We start from the raw sequence: 24884 nt of genomic DNA, 5'->3' as shown, positions 1-24884 counted from the left end.
GGTGTGTTACATTACTGCATTTGCACCACCTGCACAGATCAGTGCTTGCACATTACATTTTTTCACACTACGTAAAATATTTGAAAAGACAAGACCGTCTTTTGCCAGCATGAGTGTTTTCAGTGGAACATAGGTCATTCTCAATAATAAATCATGTTACAATCCACTCTTTCATAGTTGGAATACAGTTCCTGAGGGGTTTTCAGATGAATCACACACAGTTTGGCATCTGCCTTTCCTACAGTTCGTTTTATCTATTTCTTCCACGCTAAATCAGTATGTATGCATGCATGCTCCTAGATGTATAATAGAAGTCACTGCCTCCAATGATTGTTCAGCAGTCGTGTAATCTTTCTGCTTATTTATACATAACTGTATGGTACATTTGTTTATGTTGAAGGTCTGATGCCAATCTGTATATCAGGCATCAATCCTCTGCAAGTCTTACTTCATTTCACTACAATTTCCTTGCATTGCACCATCTTTGTATACAATAGCTTCATCTGGAAACAGCCCCACAGAACTCAAGTTGTTATTCATTATGTCATTTATAGATATTGTGAAGAATAATGGTGCTGCAGCCCTCCCTTAGAGTATGCCTGAAGATTTCTTTCCAATATGAATGACATACTGTTTTCTAGTTGCAAGGAAGTCTTCAATACGAACAAGTTGGTCTGATATTCTGCATACTTGTATTTTGTTTATTTATGTAACAGTGTGGACAAAAGCCTTCTGGAAGTCAAGGAACACGGTATCAACCTGGGTGCCAGTAGAGGGCTGCCTTGTGGGTCTCATGCATGAACAGAGCGATCTGAGTTTCACATGTGGAAATTCACGCACTACATTCACTGGAGAGTAGAATGAATCCACACTTATGATTGAAGTACACTTTTATTACACATAACTCATAAAGGGGGAACATACAGTAAGTAATTGGGTCACCGACTAAGTTGTCAAAGAAGCTAGCTCGAAGAATGAACAGCTATTGACAGTGTGGCTACCGATAGTTGCCACAAGGCCTGCCCCCACATTCCATAGGACTGGGGACATGATGTGGCTCAATGGTCAAAGAGGAAGGGGTATCGTGTAATAAGTCTTCGATGTCATGGTCCTGCATTTGCTGGTGAGCCAATTCCACAGGTGACAGATAGTCATCCACCATGTTGTTGGCGCATCTGATGTAGCAGACGTCAGTGGTATTTGGGCAGATAAGGGTCTTGTGCTGGAAACAGAAGGGGGAGGGAGGATGGTCGGTGGGGTATGGCTGGCATCTGCGAGCGGTAAAAACTGTGGCTTATATGTCCTCATGCCCTGAAAGTGGTGTTCCATCATCCACCCAGCTCGACAACATCCTAGTCCATCCCCATGCCGATCCCAATGCTCGGTAAAAACTGTGACCTCTTATTCCTCTGTCACTCACATAAGTAACAGACAGCCTTGCAGATTGCTAACAGTTCTCCACCAAAGGTTGACAATTTGCATTGTGGGGAAGAAAGTTTTTAGGAAGAGAAACAGCATGTTTTATAGGTGTTACCAACATGTTGTTGCAGAATATTGCCATTCGAAGCTTCGCTCATATCCATAATGATGCAGATGCGAATGTCTGCATTTGGATGTGCAAGAGTGATGGCATTAGTAAGAGCTGTCTTCAAGTCATTGAATGTGCATGCCATGCTCTCAGAACATTGTACCTTGCGTGTGCCAGAGGTTTTTTTACCTGTCAGTGTGTCCATCCCCATGCCACTCCCAATAGCAGCCCCTTGTCACAGGAATCATACCCGTGTGGAAGACCCAGGTGCAAGACCTGCCCCCAATCCTCTCACCCAGCACTTCCTATTCCATGCTTGACTGCTTGCCCATGAGAGACTTGGCAACCTCTGTATGCAGCCATTTCATATACAAGCTCTGCTGCAAAACTTCCTGACAGATTAAAACCATGTGCCAGACCAAGATTCGAACTCGGGACCGTTGCCTTCCTCAGGCAAGTGCTCTATCGACTGAGCTACCCAAGCACAACTCACAACCCATCCTCACAGCTTTGCTTCCACCAGTACTTCATTTCCCACCTTCCGAACTCCACCACCAGCTTTACTGAACTGTGCTGATGGGAGTTATCCTTACAACAGATTCTCCACACACAGAATTATCCTGGCGTCAACCTATGATGATGTGCTGACCCCACACCTTCCACCCAACAGTTTCCACCCCCTCTGTCCTACAACCATCTCCAAATTCATTTCCCCTCACACTCATTGGGTTACCTCTGCGCCAATGCACCCACCAGTCTTTTCCCCTCATTTTATGCACACACCCCACCCCCTCCCATGCTGCACCTGGCAGCTTTGTCCAACTTCCTTCTAGTCCCTGCATGCTCTGCCAGACAGCACTCTTTCCTTCCTCCACCCATACGTTGCTGTCCATCTGCCTTCCTTGCCCCACTTCCGACTGCTGCTTTTGTTCAACGCAACAGCTGCAGTCTGGCTAATTTGGCTGCACATAGCAGTGATTTGTGCCTAATGTGTGTCTGCCTGTGTGTATGCTTGTGTTTTTGTTTCTTTTCTGAAGAAGTCTTTGACCAAAAGGTTAGTGTGTAACATTTTCCTCATTGTGCCTGTCTGTGACTCATCGTGTCATCTTTACAGTGAGTAGCAATCTGTGCTTTTCATAATTGTCGATATTCAACCTGGACTTTCCATTGATTGAAATCTAGAGTTTTGAACTTTTGTCATAACTATACATTGCATGATTCACCAGCCCCCTGTCAAGGGGAAGCAAACGCAAAAGGGTAGGTGTCTGTTAATTGTCAGCAGTACCAATGTGCATCAAATAATGGTACCCCTTAGGGAAATGGCAGCAAGGAATGGGAAGGATCACTATGTGCACCATGTGTTTACATGGGGAGTCATCAGGCAACAAGTCGAACAGGACGTTCCAGCAGCCATTGATGGAACATGGTGCAACCAACAACGTTTTGTGGTGCACAAAAAAATGAACAATGCCTTTCATCTGAGGTCCAGGATTGTCCTAGGATTGTTCCAATGACTGGCAGAGAGAGATGAGGAGACCAGGCTTGCTCATGAAGTTCCAACAAACTCACAATTTGCAGCATTATGCCCAGAAATCATTGGGACCATTTGGTTCTGAGACTGGTGAAATGTATGAAAGAGAATGCAATGCTAGACTGTGTCTTTCTGGGCTTACACATAGGCTTGAAAACTTCAGGACCCCTCTAAATGGGTCATGCATGTGCTAGGCAGTAGAGCTGCTACCCATACAACATGGAGTGTTCACAGTTTTTTTTTTTTTTTTTTTTTTTAGCTTAGCTGTTTTGCCATCACGTTTGAATAAAGGTGTTAGCTGTAGAACAAAAAGAGATGCCCCCACAAATGGAAAAATTAAAATACATGGAGTTGCAATCAGTTGCTTTTGCAAAAAAATCCAATAGTTTTGAAGCAGTATTGAAAAGCAATTGAGGTCGTATAACACTAGATATAAAAAGAAGGCTAAAACTCAAAATTGTCCACAGTGAGATTTTTTTTAGGTAAATCTAAGTGTATATCAAAAGGATAGGTTAATGGGAAATTGAGGTGGTGTATTTGTCACAGTAGGAAAGAAACTCAAATCAGCTGAGCTAGTTAGTTATGCGTTACATTGATCAGAAGCACAGAAAAACCATTATGATGTGGAACAAGTCAAATGCACAAGAAATGCGCACAGGAAAAAAGTTTAGTTTTATTATTTTTTTTTTTTTATTATAGTGTTATACCTAAATATTTCTATTATCTGTCCCATTCCCTTAAATGACATAAATGCATATATTATATCTCCAGATTTATTTACTCATATTCAAGAATTCATCTGTGGTATAGAAGGAGTTGTCAAGGAGGTATGATTTCAATTTGTTTTTGAAACTATTACTGCTGTCTGTCAGACATTTTATTTCATCTGGTAATTTATCAAAAAGCTGAGATAGAAACTGAAGCTGCTTGCAAGTTTGTCTGGGCAAGACACTGTAGCGGTGGTGGGCATAAACTAGTGATTGGATCAATTTGTTGATCACCAAAGTCACCCCCTCATGTAGCCAAAAACTTAGTGAAAACAGTTTGCTACTACGAATGTCTACCAGCGATACTGTCATCATTGCAGGAGACTTAAATTACTCAACAATCGATTGGGATCATTACATTTTTGTAAGTGGTAGGCATGACAAGATGTCCTGCAAACCATTACTAAATGTGTCTGCTGAGAACTACCCTGAACAGATTGTTCAGAAGCCAACTGATGATGGAAATATATTGGATCTAATGGAAACAAATAGGCCTGATACATTTGAGGATGCCCACATAGAAACTGATATCATTGCCATGACAAAATTGCTGCAACAGTGATTAATAAAATACAAAACACAGCTAAAAGAAGTAGAAGAATTTTATAGTCAGCTGAAATATGTAAAATAAGGGAAAGGCGGCCCCTTATCTATAGAGGAGTGTTGCGTGGCACACAGAAACACATAATAGAAAACAGTTAACACTAGCTTTTGCTCTTTTTCTAGTTTCTCCACACACAACTACACAGATAGACATACATAAATGTATGGTATCAAGATGAAACGGGAACAACACTAATGCATTCTGTTGGCCATTCTACCTGTCACAGAGATTTGTGACTCTAATCATTTGCATACTCGCTGTTGGTGTTTGCATGTACGAAGTTACACTGACATCTGACCTTGTCTTCTGTGTGCTGCACTTTGTTTTGTCAGGCAGAGTATCTGCCAAAAACCTTGATGTCACAAAAGTTATAGTCATATCAAAAGGCACCATCTTCAGCCCCATACCCAAATTCAGTCATGCTGGATTGCCCAAAGATCTATTGTCTTTCTCCTGATCCCTTCAGTGGAAACATTTTTTTGCCACCAAACCTGCCAAGCAAAAGTGAACCTTGCCTTTCAGACTTCCACCACTTGAGTTACCTTCCAAGAATACCTTACCTCCAGTCTGGCCTCATTTCTCAGGCCCATTCCCAAAACTGCAAACCTCTCAGTGGAGGGAAGAACTGCCATCCACAGCTTTAAGACATACCCTGATTTGGTCACCCTCCCTGCAGACAAAACCTCTACCAGTGAGTTGATGAACCACTTTGATTACCTAACATTAGATGTCTTTGCCAGCTGTGTGACTCTTCTTCCTACAAACCCTACCTCAGTAATCCCATGCCAGAAATCCAGTACAACCTCCTATCCCTTTCTGTATCTCTAGGCCCATCACAGACCCTCTCTGTCAAATACTTCTTCCTTCTCAACCCATCTACACCTCCCCCCTCCTGCACATCCACCTTCTAAATGCTTCCCAAAACCTATAAATCTTAGCAAAACCAAATGTGTACTCTAATAAGAAAAATTTTGCTCGTCAACCAACACCTCCAACCCATTGCCTGTAGCCGAGCTATCAGGTACGCGTCTCTTCCTTCATCGCCCTTCCAACTACCCACACCCCATTACCATTGGATCCAGACTCATCACTGTTGACTCACCTTCCTATACAGCAAAATCCCCATGACCATGACATTGCCATTGTTGAACACTAATCCCCACACATTCCATTGACCCAAACTCACTGCTTCATTTCTTAGTAAACCTGACTGACTACAACAATGAGACAAATATTATGATCACCTGATTAGCAGCATGTTGGTCCACATTAGGAAAATAATACGGCGGAATTTCTACATGCCATGGATTCGACAAGTCTTTGGTAGATTTCCAGAGATATGCAGTACCAGATGTCTACACACAGGTCACATAAGTCCCATAAATTATAGGCTGGCAGTTTGTGGGAGCAGAGGTGGCACCTGACGGTGTCTCAGGTGTGTTCAAAAAATGACTCTGAGCACTACGGGACTTAACATCTGAGGTCATCAGTCCGCTAGAACTTAGAACTACTTAAACCTAACTAACCTAAGGACATCACACACATCCACACCCGAGGCAGGATTCGAACCTGCGACCGTAGTGGTCACGCGGTTCCAGACTGAAGCGCCTAGAACTGCTCGGCTACTCCGGCCAGCAGGTGTGTTCTGTGGGGCTCAGCTCAGGTGAATTTAGTAACGAAGACATCAATGTGAGTTCACTACAACACTCCTAAAATCTCTGTAGGAACAATTTGACTGTTACAAGGAAAGTCTTGTGCGAATATGACATCTCTGATGGGGAAGACATCAGGTATAAAGGCGTTCAGATGGTTTCCAATAATGTTCCCATAGTCCACAGCTGTAATGATGCCTTTGATTACTATTGACAGTCACAAGGAAGCCCCGGTGAATATCCCCCATCAGCCTGTGTTCATGGTGCAGTGCATATTTCAACCAGCCATTCATCTGAATGATGGCATATCTGGATGTGACAGTCAGATTTTTATAGCAAGAAACATGGTTCAGCTGACCAGACATCATGCTTCCATTGGTCCCCAGCAGTCCAATCCTGATGATCTCACAACCACTGAAATTGTAATTGACAGTGTTGTTACATTGATATGAGAACCCGTGGGGTTCATCTGCTGTAGGGCATATGTTCAGCGGTGTGCACTGAACAATGTGTTCTGAAACTTTTTTGCCTCCACCAGGATTGTAATCTATCTTCAGATCTGCCACAGTTGCAGCCAATCCTGATTTATGGAGCAGGCAAGCTTCCACCTCTGTGTTCTGTGATGAGACATTGTAGTGCTTCGAGAATTTCGGGGTAAATTCTAGAAACATTTGGCTCCCCACCGTCTTGAACACCCAATATTTTAATGACAAGGGTGAGAGAGCCTTTTTACTGCACCACACATGCCTGTGTGTGCAGGAAGGACAGCTGTCAGGAGGAGCCAGGAGCTGTGTCAGGCGAGCAGCCCCAACAGGTGGTTAAAGCAGTGCCCTAGAAGTTATATCAAAAAGTCGGAGAGTATTTGGATAATGTTCCATGGTGTGTGGTGTCATGAGGATTGTTAAAGAGACAGATGAAGCGTTTGTTATATGGAGACTTTTACTTCATGCCTTGGCTTTGCATGAGGCAGAACATATGTAACAGTATGAATGTTTAGTAGATTCTGACATTTATCTTGGAACCAGTTGACTTGCTGGAGTTTGTACAGAAGAATTGTTACTTTGGGATGAGAGTTGAAAACATATTGTTGTTGAACTGACAAAAGCTTACGAGTATATAATTTATTTCAAGAATGTAGAGCTCGTTAATAATATTTCCCTTAACCTGAAACAGTCTTCAGAGATGAATTAAACAGTGAGAGCAACATAGCTGATAACCCAAAGAAGAGGATCGGCTGCAAGCACAATGTGTAAGTCAACTGCAAGATACATGTGAGTCGTGCAACCCAAAACTGCATTGTCTCTAGTCGTCCAAGAAAGCGTTAGAACATGGACACGCTACACCTTGTTGCCTGTTGTGGTTTCACCATCCTTCAACCACATTCCACTGATGCTCACAGCAGTAACATGTGAACAATCAACCAACTTTGTTGTTTCAAACATGCTTGTTCCAGATGCCAGACCACAAAATTTGCCCTTTATCAAAGTTGCTTATGTCAGTGTATTTTCCCATTTTGATCCATACCATTATCTTCCATAGTCTTAACATTTTCTCTCCTATCTCTTCAACTGGTCCTCCTCAGCCCAGTAAGCTGGTTGGTTGGTTGGTTTGGGGGATTAAAGGGACCAGACCCCAGTAAGCTATATTCCTGTACATTGGTATCCATTTCTCCTATGGCTCCATAAGGAAACTCTGCCCATATCAAGTCCTCAAAAGACACATCTACAGGAACAAGTGTTGTCTTTCACAATATGACATGACCTTCACAGTCAGCACTGCCCTCCAAACAGAGTCTGTAGACTGACCTCTTGAACTATATCTACCTATGCACTTAATCCTCCAACCACCCTAAAGACGAGCTGAAACACTCTGTCCCACCCTATAACCCACTTTCACCCCAATGTGGAACAACTTAACCATATACATTGCCGTGGATTCTGCTGTTTCTTCTGTCTGGAAATAAACGTTCTAACCACCGCCTTTCTCAAAGTGGTGTTCTACTGCCCACCCATTCTACAAAACATCTAGTCCATCCTTATGTCACAACTCCCTGTCCCTTACCATATAGGTCATATCCTTGTGGAAGACCCAGGTGTGAGACTTGTTCTATGCACCCATTATTTACATCCTATTTCAGTTCTGTTCCAGGTGTGTCCTACTCTATCAGAGGCAGGGTCAGTTGTAAAAGCAGTCATCATACACCTTCTCCGCTGTAACTTTTGTGCAGCCTTCTGCACATTTATCACCAACAATCAATTGTCCAGCTAAATTAATAGCAACTGCCAAACTGTGGCCAACAGCAATGTTGACCATTCAGTGGCAGAACACACTGCTGAGCACAATGTGCTCTACTTCAGTGAATGACAGCTTCATAATCCATTAATAGCAACTGCCCAGTTGTGGCCATCTGAATCACCATTGCTCTCCTCCCAATACTAGCTTCTCTAAATTACATAGATGGAAATTGTCCTTACAACATATTCTTTGATTCTGTAACACTCCCGACTTCACACTCCACTAGCCCATGACCCACACGCACCTCCACTCCTGTCCCTACGTCCCCCACTTTCTACAATCACTTTCTCTCAGCACTGTCCATCTTCCTCTGCTCTGTTTTCCCCTCCTCCACTTTTCCACTTCACGGTGTGTCACATGCTATTACTCCTGCCTGTATGAGTAAGTGGGTGGGCACACATGGGCCACATTCCTATCCCACCTACTTGCTGCACCTCCATCCAAACTGTCAATCACACTTCCCTTTCTTTACAGTCATGTTTGACCAAGTGAGGTATTGCGGTTGTTAGCACACCAGAATCACATTCTGGAGAGCAACAGTTCAAATCCCTGTCTGCCCATCCAGATTTAGATTGTCTATGATTTCCCTAAATCACTCCATGCAAATTCCAGAATGGTTCCTTCAAAAAGGACATTGCTGATTTCCTTCTCCATCATCTCTAATGTTCTCATTGTCGACAACCTTCCTTCCTTCCTTCCTTCCTTCCTTCCTTCCTTTAGTCACTGTGTACTAGTATGAAATATTAGCCAGTGGACTGGCTTGTTTTTACTTTGCCTTCACCTCTTTTACTCTATATATGGGAACTAAATGAAGATAGGACAAGTGCTAGAGAATGTAATCACAAAGACTACAACCAAAAAACTTGGTGAAGCATTTTTGGAGCCTTTAGGGTTTTGACACTTTTGTGCAAATAAATTTACATCTTGATGGCATTTGTTTTTAATGAGAAGAGATTCCATTTGATTTAGTTTTCTGTACCATATCTCCTACTACATGCTGTCTTTTCACAAGTGTTTATTTTATTTTCAGCTTCTAAAGTAAAAATGTCTCTTCTGAAAATTTGATCACCAGAGTTTATAGGCACTTTACATTATTTTTATTCATATTTGGAGAGAACTATAGTTTCGTAAGTTTTCACCATCAATGGAGGAAAATGGCAGATGCTGAAAATAAAGAGGAAAGGAAAAATTTAGACAATAACAATTTGCCAAAATGCAGTAAGGCTGAGTATGAAAATCTGATAGCTTTAAATATATGTTGAAGTACAAGGTGGTTACAATTAAACTTCTACTGCTTGCGAGGGCCCCCAATCGTAGGACAATGAGACATTGTGGAAAATTTTGTAAGGACATATGGAAGAGAAATAATAAATAAACCATTGGAAGAAAGACAATTTCCATGTGAGAGGGTAACATTTGTCAACTGGATACCATGTTTATGTCCCTTGTTCAGTGTGTGATGACCATCTGTATCCACGATAGCCTGGAACCACACTACAGATTGTTCTATTGCTGCCCAAAACATCTCAGGTGGGATGCTGGCTACCTCCCTCGCTATGCTCATCTTCATCCTCCAATGCGTGTTAATGTCCCATTGGTAAATCCTGTCCTTCAGATAGCCCCACATCAAAATCACACCAGTTCAAATCTGGTGATCTTGGTGGCTGTGCTGTTTGGAACATTCATCCGACGATTCGGTTTTCTCCAGATGTGTTATGGAGTAACCAAGTGACCTTCCAAGCAATGTGAGGTGGAGCTCCATCATGCATCAAAACAGCACCTCTCTACCATAGAGCAGGTATGGCATGTTGACGAAGCTGATCATGTTAGTGTGCGCTGTTCACACTGCATGTCCTTGATCCTTGGTGCCCAAGTTCCTCAATAAGAAATGGACCAATCGTGAACCGTGCCATGAAGCCACACCACACAGTGATGCGTTCACCATGCAGAGGAATTTCATTATATTTGTTGGTGGTGACAATCCCCAAATACAACAGTTGTGAGTGTTCACTATCCCAGTGAGCGTAAACTGTGCTTCATCATTCCACAAAATATTCTAAGGCCACGTGTTGTCAACTTAAACCATTGCAAGGAACGCAAAACCAAAGTCTACTTGAATGTCTGTATCACATGGCAAAAGTTGGTGAGGAATGTGAAGTTCATATGGATACCATTTCACAGTTGTTCGCAACAGAATGTTCAGCTGTCTTGACTCAGCTCGTGCACTGCTTGAAGATCACACATTTAATCCAGCATTCTTAGCCATGGCAACATGAAGTTCTTCCACAATTTGCAGTGCATTTATGTGTTGACCTCTCCCAGGAGCAATTCCCAAATCACCAGTTAATTTGAACTTCCAAATCATGTTTTTCAAACCCAGTGAAGAAAGAGGATCTCTCCATATTCCTTTAATGTGTCGATACTCGCAAAGAGTAGCAGCATTGTTGCTATTGTTTTGATAAAACAGCTTTACGATTAAAGCCCTGCTCACCTTTTCCAGACCCATGTTGACTTTCTGCAACAGTAATGCACACTAATGCTTGCGTTTAAACCCTATATCACAGTACCAGTACTGGTGCCCAGTGGCAAGTCATGACATGCTAACACCCCAAGTCCTGCAGCACACAGTTTGAACACATTCCTATAATGTTGGTACCCATCTACACTGACTCAAGTAGCATAAGTTTAATTGTAACCAACCTGTACTTTCCAATAAATTTTTTCTTTATCTGAAATGACTGCTGACAGCATTGAAACTGGTGAAGGTGCGAGCTGAAGCTATGCAGTTAGCGTCTGATGCAGAAGACAGTGGAATGATGACAGTGCTTTACGGACCTGATTCTGAATTGAATAAAGCAATGGCAAGTGCTAAAGAATGGAGTATAGCACAAGGCATTGAGAACCCAGAATGCTGTGTAGCCACTTACCTGTTTCCACACTGCAAGGTTATTGCTGGCCACTCAGAGGTAAATATTACTATTGAATATTATCATACAGTCTAAGACAGTATTTTACATTTCTTTACTTAATGGGTTTTCAAGTCTTTGAAGATTAGTCAGATATGATTGAGATTATTTTTCCAATAAATATTTAATACTCTGAATGAGTTCCTCAATGCCAACCAGCACAGATTTCGAAAACATTGATCATGTGAAACCCAACTCACACTTATCTCACATGACATACTGAAAGCTTTGGATCAAGGCAATCAAGTAGATGAAGGTTTTCTCAATTTCCAAAAAGCATTTGACTCAGTACCACATTATCGTCAAAAGGTCGATCGTACACTTTGTGATCAAAAGTATCCGGACACCCCTAAAGACATACGTTTTACAAATTAGGTGCAGTGTGCTGCCACCTACTGCCAGGTACTCCATCAGCGACCTCAGTAGTCATTAGACATCGTGAAAAAGCAGAGTGGGGTGCTCTGCGGAACTCACGGACTTCGAAAGTGGTCAGGTGATTGGGTGTCACTTGTGTCATATGTCTGTGAAGTGTCGGCAGAAGTGCCAACACCGTGTTGTTTGAGGAAGCCGAAATGCACGCTATAAGCTCACGCAGGATGGCGTGAGGTCTGAAACAGGATACGTAATGAATGCTATAAAGAAAAGTACGTAGCTTCTGGAATACTTAACTTTAACCCACAATTGGTGAACATTGGTCTTGTTACTGTACATGCTTCATTAGATACATAGCAAAGGATAAATGGCGCCTTGCTAGGTCATACCAATTTACTTAGCTGAAGGCTATGCAAACTATCGTCTCGGCAAATGAGAGCGTAATTCTCAGTGAACCATGGCTAGCAACATCGGCTGTACAACTGGGGCGAGTGCCACTACGTCTCTATAGACCTGCCGTGTGGCGGCGCTCGGTCCGGATTCACTGATAGCGGCGACACGCGGGTCCGTCGTATACTAGCAGACCGCGGCCGATTTAAAAGCTACCACCTAGCAAGTGTGGTGTCTGGCGGTGACACCACAGTCTGTATGCGAGATTTACACATTCCTAAACACCCCTAGGTCCACTGTTTCCGATGTGACAGTGAAGTGGAAATGTGAAGAGACACATACAGTACAAAAGCGTACAGGCCGACCTCATCTGTTGACTGACAGAGATCACCGACAGTTGAAGAGGTTCGTAATGTGTAATAGGCAGATATCTATCCAGACCATCGCACAGGAATTCAAACTGCATCAGGATCCACTGCAAGTACTATGACAGTTAGGTGGGAGGTGAGAAAACCTGTATTTCATGGTCGAGCGGCTGCTCATAAACCACACATGATGCCAGTAAATGCCTAATGATGCCTCGCTTGTTGTAAGGAGCATAAACATTGGAAAATTGAACTGTGGAAAAATGTTGAATGGAGTGACAAATCATGATACAAAATGTGGTGATTCGATGGCAGTGTGTGGGTATGGCAAATGCCCGTTGAACATCATCTCCCAGCTTGTGTAATTCCAACAGTAATATTCAGAGGCGATGGTGTTATGTTGTGGTCTTGCTTCCACCCTTGCTGTTTTGCATGGCACTATCACAGCACAGGCATACATTGATGTTTTAAGCACTTTCTTGCTTCCCAATGTTGAAAAGCAATTCAGGGATGGTGATTGCGCCTTTCAACACAATCGAGCACTTGTTCATAATGCACGGCCTGTGGCAGAGTGGTTACACGACAATAACATGCCTGTAATGGACTTGCTATCACAGAGTCCTGACCTGAATCCTATAGAACACCTTTGGGATGTTTTGGAACACTGACTTCGTGCCAGGCCTCACCGACCAACATCAATACCTCTCCTCAGTGCAACACTCCGTGAAGAATGGGCTGCCTTTTCCCCAAGAAACCTTCCAGCACCTGAGTGAACATATGAATGCATGAGTGGAAGCTGTCATCAAGGCTAAGGGTGGATCAACACCATATTGAATTCCAGCATTATCGATGGAGGGTGCCACAAACTTGTAAGTCATTTTCAGCCAGGTATCCGGATACCTTTGATCACATAGTGTATGAGGTATCAAATTAAATTTGTGACTGGACTGAGAATTTTTAGTAGGGAGGACACAATATGTTATCTGGATGGAAAGTCATCGTCAGGTATAGAAGTAACTTCAGGTGTACCTCAGGAAAATGTGTTGTATATTAATGACCTTGCAAACAATATCAATAGTAACATCAGGCTTTTGCAGATGATGCATTATCTATAATGAAGTCTGTCCGAAAGAGGCTGCTTAAGTATTCAGTCAGGTCTTGATAAGATTTCATAGAGGTGCAAGCATTGCCTACTTGCTTTAAATGTTCAGAAATGTAATATAGTACATTTCACAAAACAAACAAAAACAACCTGTATTGTATGACTATAATATCAATGAATCACTGTTGATATCGGCCATCTCATATAAACATATAAATACCTGGGTGTAACACTCTGTAAGGATACAAAATGGAATGATCACATAGGCTCAGTCATGCATAAAGCAGGTGGTAGACTTCAGTTTATTGGTAGAATACTGGGGAAGTACAATCAGTCTACAAAGGAGAGTGCAAACAAATCACTTGTGCAACAGGTTCTAGAATATTTTTCAAAAGTGTGGGACATGAGATTGCTTACAAGTCACTTGTGCAATTGGTTATAGAATATTGCTCAAGTGTGTGGGACCCACGCCAAATAGGAATAACATGGGATATTGAATGTATACAGAGAAGGGCAGCACAAATGGTCACATAGTTGTTTAATTTGTGGGAGAGTGCCAAGGGATACTGACGAAACTGAACTGGAAGACCCTTGAAGATAGAGGTAAACTATCCCGAGAAAGTCTGTTAACAAAATTCCAAGAACTGCCTTTAAATTGTGGTTTTATGAATATACTACAATCCCCCCCGTATTGCTCACATAAGGATCATGAGGATAAGATTAGAATAATTACTGCATGCACAGAGGCGTTCACACAATCATTCATCCCGTACTCCATATGCAAATGGAGCAGAAAGAAACCCTAATAATTGGTACAGTGGGGTGTACCCTCTGCCATGCACCTCATGGTGGTTTCAGTGTAAAGATATAGAGGTAGACGTAGATGTAGAGTGAGGTGTTACAGTGGTTAAAACATTGGAAGTTCCATGCGGCTTTTTGCGGATGATGCTGTAGTATACAGAGAAGTTGCAGCATTAGAAAATTGTAGCGAAATGCAGGAAGATCTGCAGCGGATAGGCACTTGGTGCAGGGAGTGGCAACTGACCCTTAACATAGACAAATGTAATGTATTGCGAATACATAGAAAGAAGGATCCTTTATTGTATGATTATATGATAGCGGAACAAACACTGGTAGCAGTTACTTCTGTAAAATATCTGGGAGTATGCGTGCGGAACGATTTGAAGTGGAATGATCATATAAAATTAATTGTTGGTAAGGCGGGTACCAGGTTGAGATTCATTGGGAGAGTGCTTAGAAAATGTAGTCCATCAACAAAGGAGGTGGCTTACAAAACACTCGTTCGACCTATACTTGAGTATTGCTCATCAGTGTGGGATCCGTACCAGATCGGTCTGACGGAGGAGATAGAGAAGATCCAAAGAAGAGCGGCGCGTTTCGTCACAGGGTTATTTGGTAACCGTGATAGCGTTACGGAGATGTTTAATAAACTCAAGTGGCAGACTCTGCAAGAGAGGCGCTCTGCATCGCGGTGTAGCTTGCTCGCCAGGTTTCGAGAGGGTGCGTTTCTGGATGAGGTATCGAATATATTGCTTCCCCCTACTTATACCTCCCGAGGAGATCACGAATGTAAAATTAGAGAGATTAGAGCGCGCGCGGAGGCTTTCAGACAGTCGTTCTTCCCGCGAACCATACGCGACTGGAACAGGAAAGGGAGGTAATGACAGTGGCACGTAAAGTGCCCTCCGCCACACACCGTTGGGTGGCTTGCGGAGTATCAATGTAGATGTAGATGTAGGACTTGCATTCAGAGGGACAGCAGTTCAACGTCCTATCCAGTCATTCAGATTTAGTTTTTCCTTGACTTTCCTGAATTGCATAAGGCAAATGTCAGGGTGGTTGCCTTGAGGGCACATTGGATTTTCTTCCTTGTCCCTCCCCAAACCTAATGACTTGATTATCAAAGAGACTTTAAACTACAATCTTCCTTAATACTCTGCTTTAGTTACGTAGTAGTTTCTCTGTTAGGCACTTCTGTGTAGTGCACTTTTTGCAGCTTCATTAACATACAACACAAACTAATCTTTGCCACAACCTTCAGAATCTGCTGACCTTTTTTGAGTAGTTTTCCATTTTTCAAATTGATTTTATTATCTTCATTAATAGTAAGTTTTAAGAACTAGTATTAAGCAAAGAATTTGGAAATATACCCTGCCATTCTCTTCAGAATGGGTCAGATGTGGATGAAGATATGTAAAAAAAAGGGGGGGGTTACAGTTGAGCTTGAGCATTTTAGGTAATTCCGTCCTCAAATTGTGTAGATTTTTACCAAACTCGTTAACAGTTTTATTTATGACTAGCTGTCACTTGTGGCTGCAGTCACATGTTAGTAGTTCTGTTACGGTGAATAAGTAAGCTAATTTGTGTGCAATAACGTCAGCTGCCCTCATGTGTCTGCCCACTTGGGTAACCGTAGCTTGTGGTGTGTGCCCTGTTCCCCCACACACAATGCATCAGCAAGAGCATGCATCTATGCAGTGTGCCATTAAAGTAGCTATACATTATCCAACAAATAGCACGTATCATGGATTAAACACATTGAAGATTATATAAGCATTGTATTCATTACTTCAAATCATATAATGTAGGACATATCAACCAATGAAAGTACTTTCAAAAATTTAATAAAGATTAAAATTCAAAGAGTAAATGGCTTCTCCAGTGAATAAATATTTTCTCTTATTCACATAATATTTTTCAAAAGACTAAGTATCTTGTACTGTATACTTTCTGAAGTAGCCAGCTTTCTTCCTCAGGGTTGAGCTATCTCCATAACAGATCAAGTTACTTTTGCATTTATAATATTAGTGTGGATAAAATTTTCAATTATGATATCTCTTTTCCCAGGAAATGAAGCCCATATGGTGCCCAAGCTGCTCAAGTTACCTGTGAAAACCCCATGAAAAATAATAGTGTGTTGAAAGAGACAAACAGCCATACAAAACCTTTAAATCACAATATCTGTTTTTTCTGTGATCCAATTTTGATTAACTAAAGCCTACACAGTGCTTCAAACTATGCTCAAGTTGCAAAAACCTCATGAAAATTTGTCTGGTAGTTTTAGCGTGGCATGTTTAGACAGAGACAGCAGTTTTATAGATTTATTATTAGTATAGATTTTGAATCATTCCATGTCCATGACGAAGTCACTACCCATCCTGTTTAAGTTCTTTTGTGGTCATACTCATATGAGAGGGAACTCCATGCTTGTAAATAATTTCCTTCCCTGCTAATCATACATCTTGATCTTAGAGTTTCTGGATGAATCAGACATCATATTGGTTTGCTTTCCTTCAGGATCATAATGACAAAGCTATGATGAATGATCACAAATGGTAAACAGTTGCGATATAACATCCCTTCCTTCAGCGGAGAGAGAGAGAGAGAGAACTACTACTTCATATGTATCTCTCATAGCAGGGCATCATGTTTCCAAGTGAACAGAAGTTACACATAATGGGCAGGAACTCACTCTTGTGACCATGCTTAACTGTGAAAACACTCCTGTATGTAATTAAATGTTACCTACTACTCATCACAATCAATTACAGCAACTATTTTGTGGTTGCCTACCATGATGGCAGAGGTAGACACTTAACTGTGCACAGTCGTCGCTCTTCAGAGTCCTAAATACTGAAGGATTAATCACGGTTAGTGCACTTGTCACTTTAATTCTTTATTTATATATGCTAAATACTGCAGTGTAAGTTATTGGCAGTTCACCTTAGCTTCTCACTCATTTCTGAAGCTGTACATTTTAAACAAAAATAATGTCGTACTCAGACCATACTACTACTACTACTACTACTACTACTACATTAAATCTATTTTGTGGCACTTTTAATACAATCAGGACCAACAATACTTAACATTATTGCCATGTAAATGATGTGGATAAGGCACTGTCTTATTCAAAACTTCACTCATGTAGAATGTACTTGGGGTAGACATCAATCCATCAAGGAAGCTGTAGGTGAAAGCTGATCTGACTCTTTTGATCACTTCTCATTCAGTATCATTCTTGTACTGTTGCTTGACCCGCCTGTAACTGCTGTTTTTATATTATAGGCGGCAGTCAAATGAAAACAAAGCAGATTTTAAAACGGTTTATTATTTTAAAAGTAATTCCATAACTTTTAATTCATTTTTCCCACTGCGAGGCAAGACGGTCAATAACTACATGGAAAAAAGTCTGCTGTTGTGTACAGATCTGTGATTGTACTCAGGTGTTCACCTCTTTATCAATAGCAAATCGGCCACAAATGTCTTTCTTCAAGGCTTCAAAAACATGGAAATCACAAGGATAGAGGTCAAGTCTGTATATAGGATGTATAAGGGCTTGCAGCGAAACTTCTGCAGTGTGCGTGAAATGACCTGGGCAACATTTGGTTTGTTTTGACCACATGTTGCTAAGGTTGTTTCGAGTATGCTGTAGAATTTTCACTGGGAATCCCTCACTCATCCTCCATACTGTGCCACTTTCTCCCTAAGCGATTTCCATATTTTTGAAACCCTGAAGAAAGATATTCATGCCTGTCAATTTGCTCCAGATGAAGAGGTGCACAGCAGGGTACAATTCTAGTTCCATAGGCAACCGAAAATATTGTGCCATTCAGGCATTGACAATCTTGTCTCACACTGTGATAAATGTATTAACTGTTATGCCGATTACTTTTGACATAATAAATAGTTCACTTTTTTTCCCCATCTGTCTTGTTTTCATTTGACTGTCCGTTATAATAAAAAATTACAAGAAATAGTTATTTTCAGTGGTACACTTCACAGAACACCGTGTTCCAACAGAACCGGTAGCACCTTGCTTCTAATGGGAGTTTTATTAATGATGATCCAGATTTCTGTTATGAGGCAGATAATTTTCTTTTGCTAATAGGATTGCTTTTGCAAAAATCAGTCAAATAATTTTGTTTCTGTCAGATTACTGTTACTAACGAAGTTCAATATTTATTAGTTAAATTGTTCCCAGTGTCTGTGGATATCTTTTAATGTTTGTTGCCAATTGTAAGATAGGAAGGATGCAAATAATAGGTTAACAAATCTTAGAAGTTAACATACGTGTTACTGAAATGATCGATTGATTAATTTTCAGGCTCTACGGTACATTGAGACTAATATACGGCAGTTCCGTCTGAAGGCATGTAAGCGTCTACAGGTATCGGGTGCATTCCACACATCTCTGATGCGGCCCGCAGCAGAAGCATTTCGTGCAGCTCTCCGCCGTACTATGGTTGATGACCCAGCTATAACAGTGGTTTCCAACGTCAATGGAAAACGTTACTTGAATGGAGACCATGTTAAACGTCAGCTTCCAAAACAGATTTATCAAGCTGTTCATTGGGAACAGAGCCTGCACGCTCTGTATGAACGTCCAGTTGGAGATTCTTTTCCTCGAACATTTGAGTGTGGTCCGGGTGACTCGTTGCGACAGGTAAGGGAGACAAAGTGCTCTGTTTTTATTGGTAAATTAATGTGTTTTGCATAGGAAATGACACATTTTGTAATTAAGAGCTTTAACTGGAACCTTATAATAAGTTCATTTTTGTAATATGTTTTCAGAAATGATAACTGCCTTCTGTCATTTGCATTTGCTTTGTGCGATTGGTATTATTGTTAAGTCAAATTACATGATTCATTTGAATCATTGGTTTTGAGTAAAGATAACATAACATGAATTCAGTGTAAACCTTTAAAATATGCAAGTTGAACGAGGAAGTGAAGTTCTAGTTTGTTGTGTAATATACAAAGATTTATCATTTTCACCTCTCATCTTGTAAACTGTTTGTCTTTACTCTTCCATCCCATGAACCCCTTTACTGGTTAGTTTTGTCAAATCAGTGTGCAATAGAGCAATGCATAGTAAACAACTGTGTTATAAACACAGTGCCTGAATTGATGGCTACTGAATTTTCCTTGAAATATCCAACAAGCTTCTTCATCTCCCAGTCCTACTGAAACCTACATCCTTCTGAATCTGTTTAGTGTATTCATCTCTTGGTCTCCCTTTACGATTTTTACCCTCCACACTGCTCTCCAATACTAAATTGGTGACCCTGTGATGCATCAGAATATGTCTTACCAAGCGGTCCCTTCTCCTAGTCAAGTAGTGCCACAAATTTCTCTTCTTCCCAATTATATTCAATACCTCCTCATTAGTTATGTGATCTACCCATCTGACGATGTCAGATGCTCCAGACATTTTTGCGCTGTTGCAAGCACATTTTCCGACCTTTGTGGCCCTTCTGAATGCATTAACTCAATGTCCCATATTCACTACAGTCTTGATAAGCCACAATCCTACTGTATTGGATTCTGAAACATGCAAGTAGAAGTTTGTCCTTGTTATATACAGAAGTTGATGATATTCCCCTGCCCACTTTGTGTGGCTGCACTGATATGCTAATTGTGAGCATATTGTAGCATGTAGAAGACCTTCATTTAATAACAATTTGACAATTAGTGTGTACTGTACTGTCTTCTCAGTTTTGCAATTTTAACTGTCAACATTGTTTGGCAATGCTAGGATACCAGTGAACCAAAAATTAATCCACAAATTCTAAATGATTTTGAGACATTGCTGCAATGTTAAATCATGTTAATAAGTGAACTTTATCAGTTAGATAAGAGGATTAAAAAAAGTACTGAAAACTGAAATCTGTTGCAGGTATTAAAAAAGGTGAATGGCAAGGCCTGGAACACAAGCTGGACAGTAACTATTTAGCATTTCACCAATAGTAAATTTTTATGATCAGCAGAAGAATATATCAGGAACAACATTGATGAAGAAACCTCAGTGTGTGTAAACTGTTCACACAGTTCATTGTTAAGTTAAAATGACTGAGAGCCCTGTATTTTGCAGATAGGTGGTTGTTTACCATGTTATTTGCATCTGATGTACATTTTGTGTTTTTCATTTTCACCATTTTAACTGAAACTCAATAAAAGTATAATTTTTTGTATCTTGTGTTGTCTGGTGATGAACTTTACATACATATAACTTCATGTGATTAAATAGAATGTGTATAATATAAATTCTTTAGAAGTAAAGGAGACAACTCATCAAATAGTAGTAGCATTGAGTAGCTAGAAAGAAAAAGTTGAAGGTGGCTGGTACTGCTTTGTGTTTATTTTTTAGAATTACTTTGAGAGAAACAGTAGTGGATGCATAACAGCAGACATTGCAAGATTGTATATCTATCAGTTTTGTACACATACTCACTAGTCTCCAACATTTCTTCTAATTATTCTCATAGATATCCCATGTTTGTCGAGTGAGCAGGATATTTTGGATACTATAGAGGAAAGACTGATTCTGGATGATTAAAGAGATGAATGTCTGTGTGTGATGAGTTTGAAGAAGCCTGATTCTGGATAAAAGGTTTGGCTTTGTTTTGCTTTAGGACGCAAAAAACAACTGGGGGTCATACGCGCCCAAGTCAAAACCATTTCCAGTTCACAAGTCAAAACTATAGAACACAAAGACAGAGAGGAGTTAAGAAATGACTATACGTCAGTCCCAATTGACATAAGAGAAGACAGCTAAAAACATGGATGTGGAGAAAGGGCTAAAAAAAAGACATCATACAGAAACAGAGATCCAAAACTAAAAATTAAATTGCTTCGCCATATTGCTTTGGCGGAGAAAAAGTAAAACTCAGTTGATAGACCGCGCATCATTTGACAAAATGGCTGATAACTCAGATGGCAAACCCAAGCGGGAACATAAACAGTTAAAAAATGGACAGTCCGTCAGGAAGTGGCAGACAGTTAAAACGTGAGTGCAATGTGTACAAAATGGTGGGGTAGTGCCACTTATCAAATGACGATGGCTAAAAAGGCAGTGCCCAATATGCAGCCTAGTTAAAATGACCTCCTCCAGGTGGGAGGGCCAAGAGGAGGTCATTAAGCCCCTCCCAGATGTGTGGACAAGCCAGAGCTTATTCCCATGGGGGGACCTCACCTCTTGACAGATGGCAACACAGAGATCACCAGAGGGAATATGGGAACTAGTGAACTGCAGTACGAGGACTGCAGTGTTGCCAGCAGCAGCATCAGCTTTGTTTCCTGACAGACCAACATGACCAGGAACCCAATTAAACATTACACTGGCTCTACCAACACTGAGCAAATGACAGTTTTCCTGGACCCGCTACACTAAGGGATGGGTGGTTTACTGTGCACATAGATTTTGAAGGGTGCTGAGTGAGTCTGAGCAGAGGAAACAGTTGAATAGTCTGTGTCCCCGGATGTACTCCCTGGCCTGATACAGGGCCAAGAGCTCAGCTGTAAATACTGAGCAGTGCACTGGAAGCCTATATCAAAAGGCACAGGTGCCAGTGACGAAGGCACACCCGACCCCACCGTCAGTCCGAGAGCCATTACTGTATACAAAGGTACTATCGCGAAGTTCCATGCGAAGGTCATGAAACTGAAGGCGATAGAGCAAGGCTGGAGTAGTGCCCTTAGGAAGTGAATGAAGGCCAAGGTTAACATGGGCCGCTTCATGAATCCAAGGTGGTGAAGGGTTCACACCCACCAGGAAAGTTGCAGGTAGTGTGAAGTTAAGCTGCCATAGCAAGTGCTGAAAGCGGACTCCAGGAGATAACTGAGAAGAGGGACATGTCACATACTGGTGATCAAAGGAATCATTGAAGAAAGAGGCAGAGGATGGGTGGCCGCACGTGGCAGGCAAACGGCAGGACAGAACCCTGAGGCACACCATTTTCCTTGATAAAGGTGTCCGATAAGGCAGAACGCACACACACCTTGAAAATTCAGTCTTCTAAAAATTCCTGAAGGAAACAGAGCAGGCGGCCACGGAAGCCCCGTGTGTAAAGAGTATGGAGGATACCTGTTCTCCAGCAGGTGTCGTAGGCCTTCTCCAAATCGAAAAACATGACCACAGTATGGGATTTCTGGAGAAAACCATTCACGACATGGGTGGGCAAAGTGATGAGATGGTCAACTGCAGAACACCACACTCTAACCACACTGTGCATTCGGTAGTAAATTGCGAGACTTGAGCCACCATACCAGCCGAGCATGAATCATACGTTCAGTCACCTTGCGAACGCAGCTGGTAAGAGAGGTGGGGCAGTAGCTATAAATAAGGTTTTTGTCCTTACCGGGTTTAGGTATGGGTAGGACAGCGGCTTCATGCCAATGTCCAAGAAATGTGCCCTTTGCCCAGATTCAGTTGTACATGTTAAGCAGAAAGTGCTTGCCTGCAAGAGAAAGGTGCTGCAACATCTGAATGTGGACGGCACCTGGCCCTGGGGCGGAGGATCGGGATAAACTGAGAGCGTGATCTAGCTCCCTCATAGTAAAGACGGCATTGTAGCACTCATGATTCGGAGAAGAGAAAGGTATTGCCCAAGCCTCCTCCACTCATTTCCGATGGAGGAAGGCAGGGCGATAGCGGGAAGAGCTCAAAATTTATGTAAAATGATGGTCCAGGGTGTTGGAGATTGCAATAGGGGCCTCAATGTCTTTGTCTGCTATTGTCAGGCTGGAAATTGGGGACTGGATTAAAGGGATGAATGTCTGTGTGTGAACAGTTCAAAGAAGATCATGTATGTTGCTGTCTGGCTATTTTTATTGATATTACTACTGTGAGATTTTACTTTCCCTTTCTCAGTTAAATCTGATTGATGGGGGTACTTTATTGCTACCATCTGACCATTGTGGCCAGGTAAACCAGGTATGATGGAGCTCGCCTCTCTTTCATTAAGGACAGACTGATATAGAAATAAATCATCGGTTGATGTTGCACAGTGCTCTTCTACTGCTGTTGGGAATGTTAATGTGGGGGTCAAACTGAAGCTGTACATCATTAATTTTAGGTATCCTCATTCAGAACTGTAGAACTATCAGAGATGGAGTGAAATCACATACAATCACTTTCCTGTTAAGTTTATGAAGTCTAATTAGTACTTTCACTAAGTGCTTAATTACATTTAATGAGGGCTTGTAGACTGTTAAAAGTGCTATCTTATGTCTTTCCAAGTCTACTACTAAACTACAACAATCAAAGAACTGTTGAATACAATACTCATTGAGGTCTATGGCCTGAGACTTTATTCCACTTTTTCTATATATAGCCCCCTTGTCCTTACCTCATATTACACCTATAGTAATGTGAAACTAACTGTTCCTTCTGGATGCAGCTGTTTAATTTCTGTGATGTCCTGATCATGCACTTTTATGCAGAGCACATATGTGCAAAATAACTGTAGATTTTTCAGTTTCCTCCAGTGACATGAGAACCTTACTTTTCTTGTTTAACAAGCTTTTTATGTTTTGATAGAAAAACCCCCATGGACATTGCCGTTGGTGGGGAGGCTTGCGTGCCTCAGCGATACAGATGTCCGTACTGTAGGTGCAACCACAACGGAGGGGTATCTGTTGAGAGGCCAGACAAACGTGTGGATCCTGAAGAGGGGCAGCAGCCTTTTCAGTAGTTGCAAGGGTAACAGTCTGGATGATTGACTGATCTGGCCTTGCAACACTAACCAAAACGGCCTTGCTGTGCTGGTACTGTGAACGGCTGAAAACAAGGGGAAACTACAGCCATAATTTTTCCCCAGGGCATGCAGCTTTACTGTATGGTTAAATGATGATGGCGTCCTCTTGGGTAAATATTCCGGAGGTAAAATAGTCCCCCATTTGGATCTCCGGGCGGGGACTACTCAAGAGGACGTCGTTATCAGGAGAAAGAAAAATGGTGTTCTACGGATCGGAGTGTGGAATGTTAGATCCCTTAATCGGGCAGGTAGGTTAGAAAATTTAAAAAGGGAAATGGATAGGTTGAAGTTAGATATAGTGGGAATTAGTGAAGTTCGGTGGCAGCAGGAACAAGACTTTTGGTCAGGTGAATACAGGGTTATAAATACAAAATCAAATAGGGGTAATGCAGGAGTAGGTTTAATAATGAATAAAAAAATAGGAGTGCGGGTAAGCTACTACCAACAGCACAGTGGACGCATTATTATGGCCGAGATAGACATGACGCCCATGCCTACTACAGTAGTACAAGTTTATGTGCCAACTAGCTCTGCAAATGATGAAGAAATTGATGAAATGTATGATGAGATAAAAGAAATTATTCAGGTAGTGAAGGGAGACGAAAATTTAATAGTCATGGGTGACGAATTCGAGAGTAGGAAAAGGGAGAGAAGGAAACATAGTGGGTGAATATGGATTGGGGGAGAGAAATGAAAGAGGAAGCCGTCTGGTAGAATTTTGCACAGAGCATAACTTAATCATAGCTAACACTT

The 24884-nt window shown here is 41.5% G+C and overlaps 1 protein-coding gene across 1 annotated transcript in view; it reads left to right on the top strand.

Annotated features, from left to right (window-relative positions):
• LOC124612396 (probable malonyl-CoA-acyl carrier protein transacylase, mitochondrial) overlaps positions 1–20567 on the top strand; it is a 43489-nt gene extending 22922 nt beyond the window's left edge. The window contains exons 4-6 of the mRNA XM_047140577.1: positions 11126–11343; positions 18701–19039; positions 20273–20567. Coding sequence (XP_046996533.1) covers positions 11126–11343; positions 18701–19039; positions 20273–20329 — 614 coding nt within the window. The 3' untranslated portion in view covers positions 20330–20567. The remainder of the gene's footprint in view (positions 1–11125; positions 11344–18700; positions 19040–20272) is intronic.
• Positions 20568–24884: the final 4317 nt, after the last annotated feature.

The sequence above is a fragment of the Schistocerca americana genome, chromosome 4 (assembly GCF_021461395.2).
Source record: "Schistocerca americana isolate TAMUIC-IGC-003095 chromosome 4, iqSchAmer2.1, whole genome shotgun sequence".
Taxonomy (NCBI): domain Eukaryota; kingdom Metazoa; phylum Arthropoda; class Insecta; order Orthoptera; family Acrididae; genus Schistocerca; species Schistocerca americana.
The sequence above is the reverse complement of the archived record's forward strand: the minus strand, read 5'-3'. Positions and strand labels throughout refer to the sequence as shown.